Raw genomic sequence first — 17,771 nt, forward strand, 5'->3', positions numbered from 1 at the left:
TTTGAGGCCGGTCTGGTCTACAGAATGAATTTCAGGACAGTCCAGGCTCTATACAAAAACGCTGTCTCAAAAATCCAGAAAAAGCAAAAAACACAAAAAGGTTTTGTGCATGCCTGTTATCGCCAGACTCAGAAATAAAAGGCCTTGAATGATTGATTCAAGAACAGTCTGAGTTTATGATTTAGCCTCTCTCCTTCCCCCCACCCAATAGAGCAGAAAATAGCAAAATAACTCCAATATCTCAGTAGAAACTGGTAAAAATATTCTTTTGAAAGTTTGTACTGAACATCAATCTCTCATTTCCAGGCAGCATACTAGAAAGAAAGGCAGTTGCAAAGAAAGGAAAGAGTCGAGGAAGGGGAGAAGAGAAGGGAGAAAAAAAAGGGAGGGGGACGAGAATCCTGAATCTTCTGGAGCCTAAAACGAAATGACCAGCTTGTAAGACTCAGCTAGAACAGACCCAACAGCAGTCACTAAACACTGAGCCTCAATATCTCCCTGAAAAGCTGCCAGTTTGCTCTGTGGTGAGGAAGGAAGGCTGAGTGTGTGCAACAGCTTCTGGCGGGAGGCTTCCAGCTGTTGGCTAGCGTTCTAGGTGATGGATGTGCATGAGCAATTCCCTTAAACAACACATTTTCTGCCAAGTACAAACACACTGGAAGCTCATCCAAAAACTCCTTTGCAATTAAAGTTGCAAGAAAGTGGTCACTCTGTCCATCCACCTCCCTTACAAAGAGGTGACCCTGTTCTTGGCAGCCACCTCCACCCACGAGCCACAGAAGAACACCTCTTTTATCGCCCTGCTCCTTGCCTTAGCCTCGCAGCTCACTGGAAACCCTGCTTTATTACACAGGCAATAGCTTTCCGAGGAGGATGGGGATGTGGCAATTGTACTCTTTCTGACGCTTTCATCTGTTCTCCCTTCCTTAAAACAATAATAATACCACAGCTTTCATCTGTTCTCCCTTCCTTAAAACAATAATAATACCACCCCATCTCCAAAAAGAAGAGAGGAGAAAAGACCTTCCCAGATCCCGACTTCTTCCCCTTGTCTCCAGACAAGCAACAGTCAGGAATAGGTAGTGGACCAGTGCCTTGGCCAGCGCCCTCTGGCACCTGGCCTCTTTGAGTCAGCTCAAAGGTGAGAGGGACGGCTTCGAAGGACACACTCAAGAGCGGGTGTGAGCCAGATCCTCTGCTGCTTTCAGCCTTTCTCCCCAAATTCTTCTCTTGTTCATCACATCAGGAGTGTATAGTGACCTCCTCCTAGCCTTTGGGGTATCAGAAGCCACAAAGCCTGACAGTTTGGTTCTTTTCCTCGTCCCCACCTCCCGGCCGAGGGGAGGCAACTCGGCTCTGTCACCAGCAGGGGCCGCTGTTCGCTCGGATCAGCCGCCGGACCAACGCGGCGGCCCGCGCCTCCCACGGCACCTCCGGCCCAACCCGCCAAGTTCCAAGAGCTCCCAGTCGAGCAAGCGCCGGGAACGAGCGCTGCCCGGGCAGCACACAGAGCACACGAGCCAGCTTGTGGCGCGTCCTGGAGAGGTTCCTGCAATACTCACAGCCCGGGGACTTTGAAAGGGAAACCGAGGAGCTCCGCACGCACAAGTGCGCCAGCCAGCGCTCCGTCCAGCACCTGTTCCTCCCGTGCCACCGCCACCCGGGTCGCCACCCTTCCGATTCTCGCCTCCCAGGCTCCCGCTTGCTCCCGGGATGAATTCAGTGCTGGGAAACCAGACCGATGTGGCTGGCCTCTTTCTGGCCAACAGCAGCGAGGCGCTGGAGCGTGCCGTGCGCTGCTGCACACAGGCGTCGGTGGTGACCGACGATGGCTTCGCCGAGGGTGGCCCCGACGAGCGTAGCCTGTACATCATGCGCGTGGTGCAGATCGCAGTCATGTGCGTGCTCTCGCTCACCGTGGTCTTCGGCATCTTCTTCCTTGGCTGCAACCTGCTCATCAAATCCGAAGGCATGATCAACTTCCTAGTGAAGGACCGGAGGCCGTCTAAAGAGGTTGAGGCAGTGGTGGTGGGACCCTACTGAGTGGCCCTCGGGTCCCCCACGGCTGGTGCTCCTGGCACCTCCAGTACTCCGCCAGCCGCGATGTACCCCTCACCATCAGAGACTGAGCAAAGCAAACCTGTCGGAGTCACTTTTTTCTATCGACTTCTGCCTTTGGGGGTAAAAGTGACCCATTTCTGATCGTTCTCCGAAAAGGCCCCAAACCAGCCTTCAGACCAGGAACGTCCAGACTTCGGGACTCAGCAGCAGGTGGCAAAAGAGGGCGATTAGGGCGCAGAACTTTGGGAGCGGCTTCTTGCCTGAGATGCGGGGAGATGGAGCAGGAGAAGGCCCCTTTCCACCTGCAGGTGGGCCCAGCACTGGGGACAGCTGGAGGGGCAGAGCAAGGTGGGGGTGGGGGTGGGAGTGGGGGGTATATCCAGCGGCACCAGTAGCCTGAAAAGTGACCTGTTCATACTGTACCTTGTAGACCCAATGACAACACATACGCGTGTGGGTTTTGCGACCTGCGGTGAGAGTGGAACTTTGATCAGCAGTAACCTGTGGTTTTAAGAGTTCTGTGTTAGTTTGCTTGAATACAGATATTTGATAAGTCTTTTATGCCCTAGTGGCCTGTTTGCCTGCCTGCCGGTTAGAGGTTAGAGTTTTTGTCTTCCTGGGAGAAGGGGTGGGGGGAGGGGAGCCTGAGACTGTGAATGGGGTAAGTGCTTTCTTTTAATGCATTTCCAGCTGGATCTTTTGGGGAGGCTGGCGCTCCAGCTAAGCCCGGGACAAAGATCCAGAGTAGTATTCATAGCTCGTGTCTGCACGGTTTACGCCACAGAAGTGCTCTTGATATCCGTGACACCATTTGACTTTTTCTTATTTAACATTTCCTTAATAAATTCAACATTTAAGTGTTTTGTTTCTGGCCTCCTCGTAGTCATTCTATTCTCCTGGCGGAGGGGAAGGTTGGCTGTGCCGTCTGGGTCCTGGCCAGGAGGCTTCGCCTTGCGGGAGCTGCGATTCTACTCCGTAGATCCATAGATCCGCGGAGGGAAGGAGGGGCCCGTCAGAGTGCACAGGGATTAGAGACACACACCAAACCCCAGGCACAAAAAAAAAAAAAAATCTCTCGAAAACAACGGCCTTTGTTTTCTCCCATATTTACGACTTTAAATTTCACTTTGTCTTGGATGTCAGGTAGGTCCCTGCGGGAAGATTACACTTCGAGATTAGGCTTCCGTACCAGGCTCCTTGGGGAACTCTAGGTTACCCAGCTAATGAAAGGAGAAGCCGGGCCAAGCCAGCCCTTAGGGAGGACTTCTTTCCCCAGACCCACGTCAGCAGGATGGCATAGGGATGCTGTTCCAGAAAAAGACAGATTCCGAGTAAAAGTAGCTGACGAAGTTCGAAATCCTCAGTAGATAGAGTAAACCATTGTGTCCAAACTAGGAGGTATTCCTTGTCTTTGTCGTATTACGTTTTCTAGAGAAAGAAATCAGATAAGATACCAACGAAGAAATGACAAACGTTTGAGGTGAGGCATTAATCCCACAATGGATATATATATATATATATATATATATATATATATCACATTATATCCCGTAAATACAAGCAATCCATCAATCAACTTATAGTACAGAGAGAGCAAGAGCCAGAGAGAGAGAGAGAGAGAGAGAGAGAGAGAGAGAGAGAGAGAGAGAGAGAGAAACATTTGCCTGCTTCTTTAGTCAGCTATTAGTCCTGGACCAGGCAAAGGGCTCAAAGGACTTAGCCCAGTCCTGATACTCAGTACTACCACAAGCCACATTTGAAAGCCTGGGCTGGAACAGCTACAGACAGTGTCTGCACACACCTTTAGGCCACAGAAATTGTAGGCCCTGTTAAAAGAAGAGCTAGAAAACAACCCTAAGGTTCCAATAGCTGAAGTTTAACTTGGTCAAAGGTTTGAGCAGTTTTTCTTTATGTCTTATTTTCTACCAGGATGCTGTAACAGTGAGGGGGGAAATAGTAAAGACTTTGCAAGAGCAACTGTAAAAGTACCATGAGATGTCCCATATTTATAGAGAGAAAGGGCACACAAATATGGCCTATGCCTCAGGGGGCTGGGTTCTACTCAGAGTTACCCTTACTAGGAATTATAGCCTAGTGTTTGGGGAGGGGGTTAATGTCAATGGTGTCAAACTTGAGTGAACACAGACACACACATTCTCTCTCTCTCTCTCTCTCTCTCTCTCTCTCTCTCTCTCTCTCTCTCTCCTCTCTATTTCTCTTGCTCCCTTTCTCTCTCTCTCTCTCTCTCTCTCTCTCTCTCTCTCTCTCTCTCTCTCACACACACACACACACACACATATACTCTCTCTCTCTCTCACACACACACACACACTCCCTTTCTCTCTCTCTCTCTCACACACACACATACTCTCTGTCTATCTCTCTCACACACACATACACAGACACACACACACACACAGAGAGAGAGAGAGAGAGAGAGAGAGAGAGATTGGAAGTTTGGGCCTCTTTTGCCTTTTGCTTGCTTCTCTTCTCGAGTGGGGAGCAGTAGGGTCACCCGTCAACAGATAACCACGCTGAATCGCAGGAAACAGTGTGCAGTTCAGTAGTGTGTGGGAGAAGAGATGAGATGTTCTATTTTGTCGACAGTTTCTGTGGCACAGACATAGTCTGCCGCCTCCATGTTTCAGAGAAAACAAAACAGCATAATGATTCCACCCTGTAAGAAGCCAGATACTGAACTGTAACTCTTGTGTGGTTCTGTCCTGTGGATTTACGAGCCCACCAGCAGGCTCAGTGCCCTGGAGATAGGGATTTGTCTTAAAAACACATCTGCTAGACTCACTAGGAATCTTTCCTTATCTTCTGATGTGTCCAGCTTTCACGATCACAGTTAGCTCCAGAGAGTGAGCAGGAATTAACCCTACAAGCCAATTTGAAACTGTTCGATTGAAACAGGGTTCATTGATAACAAAAGTCTAACAAACTGAGGAAAAACAGTCCTTAGGCAAGGGAAGCCCTCCAGTACCACCTCCAACTTCACCTTCTTAGTCTTTCTTCACCTCTCTTACATCTTCCCTGCACCTCAAAAGTAAAACATATACACTTTCATCTCCCCACCCGTCTTTGTTCCTGCCTCTGCAGAAATTGTGATTGGGAGATAAAGCAGAACCTGTACGGGTTACTCCTTGTGCAGAAAAGCTATAGAAGCATAGGGCTGAGTTCTGTGATCTATGTACTGCAGGGAAAGGCAGTCTGAAATACAGACCCCTGGGGGCAGTTTCATAAAAGCAACCTGTCTCTCCATGTCACACCCATTTGTTTACTTAGAGTGATGCCAAGTGGTTCTGGTTTTTATAGGTGAAGCAAGAGGCTTTTTACACACCCTCTTCCCTGGTGGCCACACAGCAACCGCTTCTCCAAGTCCACACTGCTCCTTCTGCTCTATCTTTGAATCTCTGTGTTTTTCATTTTAACAAACCCGTGAAATGAAACTTTTAATCCTGCCCTGAGTTTATGGAGTGCTTTGCTTTTCTCCCCAACAAGCTTCCAGGAAAGTTGGTTTTAAACTCCATTCCCCGTTTTACCTAAGGAATCGATGCTAGCCTAAAGAGACTGGGAGTTGAGTGGGTAAATACAGACACCAAAGTCTGTGCTCCCATGTTTACATCTATCATGTGTTCTGTAACATGGAGATAATAATGCGTGTAGGGGATGACACTCAGTTTTCTGTAAAGAGCTCCCTTGATCTGGTCAGCCCCAGAGGGACTCCTCTAGTTAGTTCCAAAGCCTTTCTTGACCAACAGCCCAGAGGAAGCCGAGGTTTTCATGAAAGGCAGCTGACAGGTGAGTAGAATTTCAGACTAGAGAGATAGCCACTAGTGCCTCTGAACTTAACTGGGCAGCCTCCACAGGATCAGTTTCTCCTGGTCAATACATTTTATTTTTTTCTAAGATCAGAAAATGGATCAAAAACTTAAGGGCTAGTCACCTAGAGGGAATTCAAACCAAAGGTGTAACCCTGCCATCTCGAATCTGAAGTTGAAGTTACTCCTCACAGATACTCTGCAATGTCTGATTCAAGATCTGCTTGGCTTCTCTGCTGCCCTGAATCAAATTTGTGTCTCCCTATGACATTCAAGGAAGGCCACTTGCTAGATAGTAGAACTCTGGGATTACATTGCTCTCTAAGTGGCTGGGTGGCCATCGAGGATGGTTGATTCTAAAGGAGTATTTCAATTCTATTGAATTAATTTGCTAATATTTTCAAGGTATTTTATAAATCTATACAATACATCTTAAAAATGCATCTTGTTTTCTAGTCTTGGCATTTTTCAGACCTTTTTTTTTTTTCTCACAAAAACCAAGGGCATATCCACTTGCGTCATTTTATTTTAAATAATCCAACCAAAATTCAGATAGCTCACCAGATGTAGTCACCACAGTATATTAACACTGGATAAAGGAAAAAAAAAGCCCCATGAACCAGGAAGCAAGAGGTTCTTATAAGTACTCATTCAAAAGAGAATGCAACGTTTCTATTACAAACTTCCTGTGTATTAAGGAGAAATTAACTGCAGGTTTTTCTCACACAAAATAATTCTTCCTTTGAGCTTGGACAACAACATACAACAGCTGTTTCAAATGCAGTATCCTTAGTCCTGGCATATATATGTTTGTCATTTTGGGGTGGGGTTACAACGCCAGGAAAGAATTCCAGGTTTCGGTTTGTTCAAGATCTAAACCTAGTTCAAAATTTTATTGAAGCAGCAAGTCTACAGAAATCTCCAAAACAGGAATCAATGCATCTTTTATCCACCTGCCAAGTCCCATTTTGATATGCGCACAAAAGCTCAAATGGGATATGTTTTAAAGTCCGCTCTAGCAGTGATTGATTTCTAGCATCTGCATTTAAATGCTTGGTGGCTATTTGTTTTCATGGTCTGCTTCACATTTTAGGTATTTTTTTATATTCTTATGCATGTCTCAGATGTTGAAAGTCCAGTATGAATTTTATAGCAACATCTCTGATTTTAAAATTCTTGGCCAGCTGAACACCCTGAGGAAATTAAAATATATAGTTATTTAAATCACACATTAACAGATAATTTTATAAACTGGATTAATAGTCACATTTTATTTTCTTTATTTTCAATATGTTTGAGGAAGGAGCAATATTTGAGCCAAAGCTGCAATGAAGACTGTTGCGGAGGATAACCAGACACATTTGCAAATGGTAGCTTGCTTCCTAATCCAAACAGCAGTGGCCACGTGTGAGAATAGCAAGTCTTATTTTCCCGTATTCAACTGTGCGCTTTTGCAAGAGTAATGGGTCGTTTTCTCCCCTGAAGATTTGCTAATGCTTGCTGCTGCAATATTTCTGAGTGGGTGACTGTGAGCACGGAGTGATCAATACAGAAAAGGTCAAGTCATTTGTGATGATGCTGAACAGCACTGTGCCCCGCCCCCTCCCAGTGCAGATCCAGTTTCCATTAGCACTACTCTCTTATGAACTCATGGCTCAAACTGCCATACAGTGTGGTCCTGCAATTATGTGTGCCCATAGCACACTATACTTACCACTGAACAAAATGAGATCATTCCTATACATTTGAATCATAAGACACAGGCGCAGACAAATATACAAAGGAGAAAGTAAAGAATCTATCTACAAGGGTCAGATTCTAAAGAACTGCTTCTTGCTACTATTTTGAGATTCGTGATTCTATAAATATATGTATGTAATTATTCCATAGCCTATGTGTTGGCATAGTCTAATACAGCAAGAAAAGGTTACAGTTTTACTCATTTTTTTCTTTGCTTGCTTTCCTCCCCCCACCCCCACTACTTCTTCCATCATTATGCACTGCTTTCCTTGGCCACATCTAAAGGATATACTGTCCGGAAAGAGCCATTGATTTCTATCAGGCCAGGACTCCAGATGTCTGATTGCTTTGGGAAAAGAATTCCCCAAAGATCCAGGGTCTCTCTTTTGCTTTATTTATTTTCCTGTAAGTTAAGTAGGATCCTGCAGTTTATATTCTAAGCAGTATCGATTGCAGCAGGTGTGTGTATCTATGTGTGTGTCCGTGTGTGCCTCTGTGTGTCCATGTGTGCCCATATACTCATATGCTCAACTCTTCCCACGCTGCACAAAAGTGTTTGACCTCTGGACTGAACATAAGCATCACACACCACCCAATGCTTCGCCTTACACTACTTATTTGTTTACAATAAAATAAAAAAGCTTAGAAGAGGGCTGGAGAGATGGCTCAGTGGTTAAGAGCATTGCCTGCTCTTCCAAAGGTCCTGAGTTCAATTCCCAACAATCACATGGTGGCTCACAACCACCTGTAATGGGGTCTGGTGCCCTCTTCTGGCCTGCAGGCAAATGCACAGACAGAATATTATATACATAATAAATAAATAAATAAATAAATAAATAAATAAATGATTTTTAAAAAAAGCTTAGAAGATATTTTCAGGCTAATTGTCTTGAAATGTTTAGTAAATAAAATTAAAATACATGGAGTGTTACATTTGTGTTTGTTTGTTGAGTTGCTTTTTGTTTTTGTTTTTAACAAAGGGTCTCACCATATAGCTCTGGTTGTCCTTGAACTCAATATATAGACAAAAGTGGCCTTAAACTCACATATATCTGCTTGATTCTGGCTCCAGAGTGATGGAGTTAAAGGTGTGTGCCGCCACACTCCTCTTTACATTTGTGTCTTAAGTTACATGTCTCTATCTTCATTTACATACTGGGGGAAAAGTAAAATCCCAAGAGACAGAAAAGTCAAAGATTATATACTGTACAAGCATGGAAAATGTAAAAGCTCCCAGAAATGAGAAGGATTCCAAGTTTGAAGGTCAGTGAAAATAAATTCCTAAAGGTTTACAAACGCATTCTGACCTATTTAAAAGGTAGTAAAAAAAATTTTACATGTAGACAATTTGGTAAGGGGACAAAGTGCTGCTGACTGGTAAGGCTGAACACTATGACTGTAGAAGATGCTTATTCTCTTCTATTTTTCTCCTCTCTCTGGAGCCTTAGGCTAATTGAGCACATTTTGTCAGTTGGCTGAATTGTTCTAATTTCAAGGGACAAAGAGGCCTTGCCAGCCTTTCTCATATTTGTCATCAATAAATATTTATTATTTAGCATCCATAGCAGGCGTGACTCTGCACCAAGTACAACCTCAGATTTGGAAAATGGATTGCAAAACATCAGGGGGCGCAATGATCCAGTGACTTTCTCCTTCTCTTTCTGGACCTATCTTCACATGTTCTTTGGAGATCCAGCTGTGTAAGACACACACAGTACAGCTTCTCCTCTTTAAAAAAAAAGACTGAATGTTTCCATAATTAATACAAGGCTGGAAGCACTCAAACAATTTAATTTGACTTTCCTTCAAGTCTTCAGGCAGTATACCCTAAAGATTGTTTTACTAAATACATTAAAATTCAAGATGAGTCCTGAAGAAAGAGCTCTAAGTGAATATCTAGAGGCTAGATATATTTTTTTTCAAATTCATCTGAGGAACAGGAGTTTTGTTCACTGTGAATTGTCAACAACTTAATAATTAAGAAGACCATATATAAAAGGCCCTCCCTGGCCGGGCGGTGGTGGCGCACGCCTTTAATCCCAGCACTTGGGAGGCAGAGGCAGGCGGATCTCTGTGAGTTCGAGACCAGCCTGGTCTACAAGAGCTAGTTCCAGGACAGGCTCCAAAACCACAGAGAAACCCTGTCTCGAAAACCCCCCCCCAAAAAAAAAAGGCCCTCCCTGTAATATATATATATACAGTTCTTATAATAAAAGTATGTCCATGTTTTAAGTAACATGAATATCTCCTAGGATCACTAAATAAACAATTTAGCTTGAATAGGCAGGTAAATTATTATTCTTTTGATTGCAATCAGCATAAAAGCAATTCAAGCTCATTTTAAAATGGAAATTAATATTGAATTTCCTCACAGTGTTAAGTTGTAGGTTCAAATCCAGTTCCATCAGGTTGATGTGATCTCTGGATGCTTCAGCTCCCAAGTAATGTTTTCCACGTGGTAAGGAGGAAAACTGTAGATGTATGGATCCCTTAGTCCTATGCTAACAGCTTCCTAATGTAACAATCCCAGCAGAAGGAATTTACACCCGCATGACAACTGTTGAAAAAAATCTCAAGGTTGGTTCAAGGGAAAGGATCACTTAGTTAATGGTTTGGGTCCCTGGTACTGTAAGAGAGCAAAAGGAGGTAGATTCAGGTCTACACAAACCACATGGGTATTAGTTCTTAGTAGAATGAATTCTGTTGTAAGAAGAAATGGGGAAACTAGTGTGGCTAACATAAACAATTTTCACCAAGCTGAACGAAGCCCACCCCTAGAGAGACAGCATCACTTTCTAAAGACCCACATAGTTTAGAGGGTATTAAAGACTTTCATCGGGGTGCATACACGCAGAGCAGGTGATCTAGTGGGTTAGAGTATGATAAGGAAGCTGAGGAAGAGGAGGGAAAGGAGGAAGAAGAGAAAAGGAAGAGGTGGGCGGACAAAAAGGGAGTGGAGAAGAAGAGGAACAAGAGGAGTGAGGAAAGGAAGGGGAAGAGAGAAGGAAGAGGGGAAGGAAAACAACTTGGGGAAGGGATGTATTGGGAGTAGGTATATAGGATATGGAGAGAGCTGCAAGATGGAAATGTTATGATATCTCATTGATATGTATGAAATTCTCAAGAATACAGAAAATTATATTTAAAAATAGCTGTCTCTAGATTGTGCTTCTTAAAAACTCTTTCTAACAGCTTTCTTTCAAAAAGTCTAATTTATTTTAAAAAATCAAAGTCTTTTACAATTTTAATACACTTTAATTAAAATAGAATTATATCACTTCCCTTTCCTTTCCTTCCTCTAGCCCCTCCCTTGTACCCCCTTTTGTCTCCTTCCATTCCTCCTCCCTACTCTAAAATCTTTTTCTTTGTTTATTATTCTTACATGTATACATACATATGTACCAATGTATGGTGCATATATATGCACAAATATTTAAATACATTCATTTGGTTGGTTGTGTGAATATGGCTTGAGGACTGATTGCTTTTTATTGGATAACCAATAAGGGACTCATCTCTGGGAGTGGCTAACTCTTCCTTTTCTGGTAGTCATTAGTAGCCTATAGTTCTTTTTCTGGGGTTGCGACCCCATGAAAATTTCTCCCTTCCATGTTAGTATGTCTATTAATGTTGCTATTACTCTTCTTTATACAGCCATTTCTAGGAGAGGCTGTTTCAAACAGACTTACTGGTACTCCAACTCTTGAAATATTTCTACCCCTTCTTTCCTGATGTTTTCTGAGTCACAGATGCAGAAGCAGCAATGTAAACATATCCATTGGGGTTGGACTCTTCATAACATGCTTCAGCTGGAGAGGAGGTAGGGAATTCAATACAGTATGAGAAGGGGGACCAAGGGACAAATGACACCAATATTGTTTAGAAAGCCTCAATGAATCATATGATATGTTTACCTAAAATCATATACAATAATATAAGTGTATGTAAGATATACGTATCTAAAGGAAGTTATGGCACAAAGCTACTCACAAGAACTACAGAACAAAAGAGCAGACCAGGCATGGGAAAGAGCCTTTGGAATGGTTGAAAGGGTTGAAGGTAAACCCTTATTTTTAAAGACACACATGCTTAGAACACAGGACTTGGATGCTTCAAGCTGGGTCTAACCAAAAAGCCTTCTTCTTGTGGTCAAGCTTCTTATGGACTACAAAATATTAGGTGGGCAATTAAGAGTCCTACTGAGCAGCAACACCTACGAATCACGGCAATGACCAGTGCGACAAGAGATCCGTAAAAGTGCAAGGAAGCATCACTCATCAGTTCCTGGTAACAACTGGCTGTCTAATTGGACACAAGGTCCAATCAGCAGGTGGGAAATCATGCTTGGTACTGTAGATCTAGCCAGCTTCCCATGGCCAGTGAGGTCATGGACCTTAGAAAAGAATCTACTACTGACACTTTGCTAGACTACTATAATCCCTTACGACTTTCTAAATCTTATTCTCATATACACAGATTAAAGTCAATATTAACACTCATCACAGAAACCTACAACTTAAGTTTCTCTGTGTCTGCGTTGATATAGCTCCACCTGTCCTGGACAACAGCCAGGATATCTGACTCATGCATTGCCCTCATCTTGAGTCTGGTAGTATGAACTTGGATCATCTATGCCTTCGATTCTCAGATCTCTGCTTGTTCATGAGATTAAAATGACCTGTGTTCGTTGGACCTGGATGGCTTTGAAAATGTCTGTAATAGATATTATATGGCACATTTTATATTAGAAAGCAATTAGTGATTCATTATTAGACAAATTCAAATGGATTCATTTGGTGATAAAATTTCTTCAAAACTCGGTGACTCTTCATAGGAAAAATAAACAAACCTGAAAAGCCATAATTATAATATATGCATGAAAAAATCCACTTTCAGTAAAAAGTAACCAACATTACTAAAGTTGATCTGAGAACTCATTTTGATGGGGCTGTTCTTGTGACTTCTCTGATGTAGAAGGCCTGTGCTTTAAGCACATATACTGTTTATATTGTCATTCTTTGAACTCTTCCTAAATCTGCTCATAAATTTTCTGTCATTGTCATCTAAAATTATTCTAGCTGAAAGAGTTGGATTATTTTTCTTATCCACACAGAAATTGCAACATTGTTCATCTTTTTTGGATTTTCAGCTACATTGCCGGCCTTCCTTCTGACCAAGGAAATCACATCTCCTAAATACAACATTCTGTTTTGACAGGAGCTCAGGCTGCATCCTACTGGTGCATTAGCGGCCTTCTTGATTCTTATTCCCAGGTGGAGGTGGGAGGCAGGGAGCTGATGGTGTGGTTCAGAGGAGCTTGGTCAACCATGAAGACTTGGAGCTTTTTTCTCGTACTGCTCATTTCAACAGGCAAGCACTTCCATTTCCAGGAGCGTGGGCCTGAATCTGAACAAAGGTAACTAAGAATTCTCCCTGGAGGGTTTTTATGTGTGCAGCACAGTACAGCCTCCCAGGAACACTTAGACATAAATGAGAGAACGGGATCAGTTTCAGACATTATGTCCTCGTTTTTCTGGCATGATGGTCAACTCATAGTATGACAATTTATTTTTTAGTAAATATTAATGTCAAACAATTTTCAATAACTAATAATAGTATAACACCTACATAATTTAAGACAAGCCAGACATGATTTAGGGGGAGCTTAGTCCTGGACTGATTTGTTTATATCCAATAGCTTGATCGCTGAGTGGGAAGCTCTCTTGTCATTTCTTGCTTTTCTCTTTTCAGATCCAGTTTTTTTTTTTTTTGTGTGTGTGTGTCTAATCTTTTGGCATCATAGCTTTTGACCATTGTGGTAAAATTCATTACAGACTGTTTATAGAACCGTATTTTGCTATGAAAAGTAATCACATGCTACCCAGTGTACTTGTAGAGAACTTTGTTAGTCAAAGTCCTTGCCATTTATATATTCTATCAGTGACTAATAAAGACTTTTCCAAGATCTTCAGTTAAGTCTTAAATGTTTACATTTTTAATTTCATTCTGAAAATGAGAAAATGTATTTCTGGAAAGTATTTCCAATCTAAAAAAGGAGTTAGATGAATAATTCCTGTGGGGTTTCTGTAAACATCTACTTCAAGTGAGAGAAAATCCATAGCTATAAGTGTGCCTGACAATCTCAGATAGGAGGTTACATTTTACTGAATGCTTTGTATACTTTAATTCTCCAGCTTTTATTCTACAAGGCAAAGAAAGACTTCACTATCTATTGAGATAAAGAAACTCTATTCAAAGAAGAACCCTGGCTGTTAGATTCTGGTTTTCAGTTCACGCTTTAATGTGTTAAATAGAGAAAGAAAGTATTAACAATGTTCTATAATTAAAATATTTTTAGATAAAAATATTTTCAATTCATGGTTCCCAGGATACAGAAGGAGTGTTGAGACACTAAGAATGTGCCGTAGACACAATGCATGGCCACCAACAACTTCTTGGGGTGCATTACACAATAACAATAAAGGTGTGGGAAATTACAAACTCAGATTAGTCATGTTCCAAAGAAACTATATGTAAGACTATTATGCTATGTTAATAATAAGAATATTGAACATTATTAAAACTTATCTGACTTTCCTCAATTTTTTATGTTAGATTAAGAAATGAAAAGTCATTTTATTATATATTTAATTTTTAATATTTAGTTATTTTATGTGTATGAATACTTTGTTTGCATGTATTTGTGTATGTATGTGTAAAGTATACATACGTGGAGATTAGAAGAGGATGCCAGATCCCCTGAAATTGGAGTGAAAAATAATTGTGAGCCACTCTGCTGTGGGTGCTGAAATCCTAACCTGGATCCTCTGCAAGAGCACCAAGTGATTTTAACTGTTGAGCCACCTCTCAAACTCCCAAATGTTATTGTTGTCCTACCTCCACACTGATCCCCTGGCACACAATTTCCCCAAGATGTGGTCCTGTTTTCTGTACCTTCCTCTCACTGTTGTTTCTCAGTTGGATGATGGTGTTGTCATGGCTGATTCTCAAACTCCACCATAGAAATTTATTAGAAATAATACAAACCCTTGATTATTGTCATCACCACCTTTACCACGATCCTTCGGGTGACTGACAAGCTGCAACTGCTCATTGTGAATACATTATTTCACACAGGTTACTTTGAAGCCCACCAACTTAGAAGCTCCCCTTTCTCCCAAAGGGAAAAAAAAAAAAAACCAAGGAAAGGAAACTGAGGTACGAGGAACCTTCCCAAGACAGTACGAAGCAAATGCTTTTGAGCTGAAGTGGAAACCTACATCAGAGAGCACCCTGACACACAAACATTTTCTCCACTGCTGCCCAGTTAATTCTTCTGATGAAGGACTGCCTGTTATAACATTTCAACTTTGTTACACACATGGGGCTTCATCATTAACAACTTGGATCCACCCCTACAGCTTTGAGTAATGATTTCACACAGAGGAATGCATAGCAATTTGTCATTGGGGGGGATCTGGAGTTTGCCAGTAGCAGATGGCTCCAGGGGGTGGATTGTGGATTTTAGGAGGCAATTCAAAATGAGTCTCAACTTGTCCAACTATATAGCCTGTGTACTTGGAGATATATAACCAATTATATATATATAATTTGAAATCTATAAATCTATAAATTTTAATAAATTATAAAATTGTAAATGGTTCTAGTGTCCACTAGTATTATGCTACTTAATGTTTTTAATAGTTATTTGAAGCAAAATTTTAACTTATAATTTAACTAATAAGAGTTTTATTCTAAAATGTCAAGGCTCCTTTACATGAAATCAACAAGTGTAAAATTAAAAGACAGTTTTATAGACTGGACTTGCTTATTTATAAAAATTTTCTTCACTTACCACTTGTAGTTTTGTTCCATTCTGATCAGTTTCTATATGCTGGTTCCCATAGTCTTCATAAACTTCACGTGGGATTTTGCCTTTGATGAAGTAATTGGCATGCAGAAAGAATATATAAAAGTGTGGATTAAAGAAGAACCTGAGAGACTTGAATTGGCATAATCTCAATTAGCTCTACTCCCATGTCCACATTAGGCAAGATACAGAGTCAACCTACGAATACACCAATGGATGGTAGGATGAAGAAAACATAGTACACAAATATGATCAAATGCTGTTTGGCTATGAAAAATAGTGACGTTCCATCATTTCTGGCAGTGTGAATAGAAACAGAGAACACTATGTTGGGTGAGATAAGCCAGGATAAGGAAGTCATAAATGAGAACTTTCTGAGACTTTTAAAATTTGCCTAAAGCTAACAAAATTAATCATACACAAGTAGAGAGACTAATGATTGCCAGTAACGGAAAGGAATGTTCATGTGGAGAGATCATTAGTAGGTACAAGGGTGCTGTGGGATGTGAGTACTCCCAACATTCTATGGCTCTGTAGGGTAACTGTGGTTGACGGCATCCATCTACAGATTTCAAGCTTGTTAATAGGGAGCACTTTGAAGGCTACAACACAAGAAACCTGATGTGTTTTAGTTAATGAGCATGCCAGTCATTCTAATAAGATCATCACACACTGTGAATGTGTTCTACATCATAAGCCTGTACAATTCTGTGTTGCCTAAGTCTTTTTAAATAAGAAATTGTTTATTCTGGATCCATGTTAGAGTGATCTTGGGATCGCAGATTTAGGTTACCTTCAATTCCACGTTTCAATGTGGAAGCAATTTCAAAATGTTTTATAGGTTTTGAAGAAGGAAGAAAATCATAAATCAAGGTGAATTCACCATACCTGGTGGGCTCGTCAGCTGTGCTTGCTCTCTTTTGTGTTTGAACTAGCAACCTGTGACTGACAGATATAAACCTTTCTGAAATCTATTGAACTTAGCAGACCACTACCTTACACCAAAACAAAAGCTAAGAATGTCATAAAACAGCATCTGAGGCCCACAGAAAGTCTTCCTGCATCTTGCTGTAACTGCTTCCCTGGTGTACACATGTAAATATTTTAAACTCTTCTAAAATTTCACTCCCTCCAAAAATACAAATTCCTATACCTGAGTCCAAAACAACTCCTCAGCACAGAAGAGAAAAAGCAAGGCTTCTCAGCAAACCATAAGTACAGAAGAAAAGAAGCTAACGAAAGTCAAAATGAATATTTAGGTTTCAAAGTAGGTTTAACTTTCACTGATGGAAATACAAAATCTCTAAGAGGGAAGCAAGAGGCATGCTTTCTTGACCCTTCGTTATTCCAACCTTAAAATGGGTCTGGTCCCCAATATCACATTTTTCCCATTATAAACAAACTCAAATGTATTCCAAGGAAGGCAACTGGAAAGAATTTTAATACCAGATTGGATAAATGAATAAATAACAAGCAAATAAATAAAAAGGCAAATTAAGCAGGTGGCATCTAATGTTGAGGAAAGAATACACACAGCATCAGGGATAATGGTATAACTGTTCTCCAACTAGACAACTGCTTCAAACAGAGAGGAACACACAACACACACACACACACCAATTTTCCGAGAGTTTTATATAAAGTGTTTTGAACTTATTCATCCTTCTATTTCTCCCCAAATCCATTGTTCATCCATACTTACTTATCCATCCAAATTTGTGTCCTTTTTTTTCTTTAACTCATTAAGACCAATTTTTGCTATCCAAATATTCTTGGATAAGTGGCTTTCCACTGCAGTATGTTATGGTTACCTGGGAAAATTCTTAGATAAGACTGAGTCTCCCCTTCCCCAAAAACTACCAATGCCTAAGGGGAGGGGTGGGGCTTTTTACCACTCCCCTCTTCATTCTGGGATTTTATATGGCCTGGGTTTGGATAGGTTTTGTGCAAACCACTGAAACTTCATAGGTACAGCTGTTTTTAATGCAAACTTGTTGCAAGGAGGAGGTTTGTTCTCCCGGCGGCCCAGAACTAAAATAATAACACAGAAACTGTATTAATTAAATCACTGCTTGGCTCATTAGCTCTAGCTTCTTATTGGCTAACTCTTACATATTAATTTGACACATTTCTATTAATCTGTATATCACCACGAGGTCGTGGCCTACAAGCAAAGTTTCAACATGTCTATCTCTGGAAGCTCCATGGCATCTCTCCCCCCGCCTTCCTTCATCCAGCATTCAGTCCAGTTTTCCCTGCCTACCTAAGTTCTGCCC

The 17,771-nt window shown here is 41.5% G+C and overlaps 1 protein-coding gene across 1 annotated transcript; it reads left to right on the forward strand.

Annotated features, from left to right (window-relative positions):
• The first annotated feature begins 1,432 nt into the window (after positions 1-1,432).
• On the forward strand, positions 1,433-2,924 carry Rprm (reprimo, TP53 dependent G2 arrest mediator homolog). Its single transcript, XM_057755481.1, has one exon. The coding sequence runs from the start codon at positions 1,714-1,716 to the stop codon at positions 2,041-2,043; it is 330 nt and encodes a 109-aa protein (XP_057611464.1). The 5' UTR covers positions 1,433-1,713; the 3' UTR covers positions 2,044-2,924.
• The last annotated feature ends 14,847 nt before the right edge of the window (positions 2,925-17,771 follow it).

This window comes from Chionomys nivalis, chromosome 22 (genome assembly GCF_950005125.1).
Source record: "Chionomys nivalis chromosome 22, mChiNiv1.1, whole genome shotgun sequence".
NCBI classification, from domain to species: Eukaryota; Metazoa; Chordata; class Mammalia; order Rodentia; family Cricetidae; genus Chionomys; species Chionomys nivalis.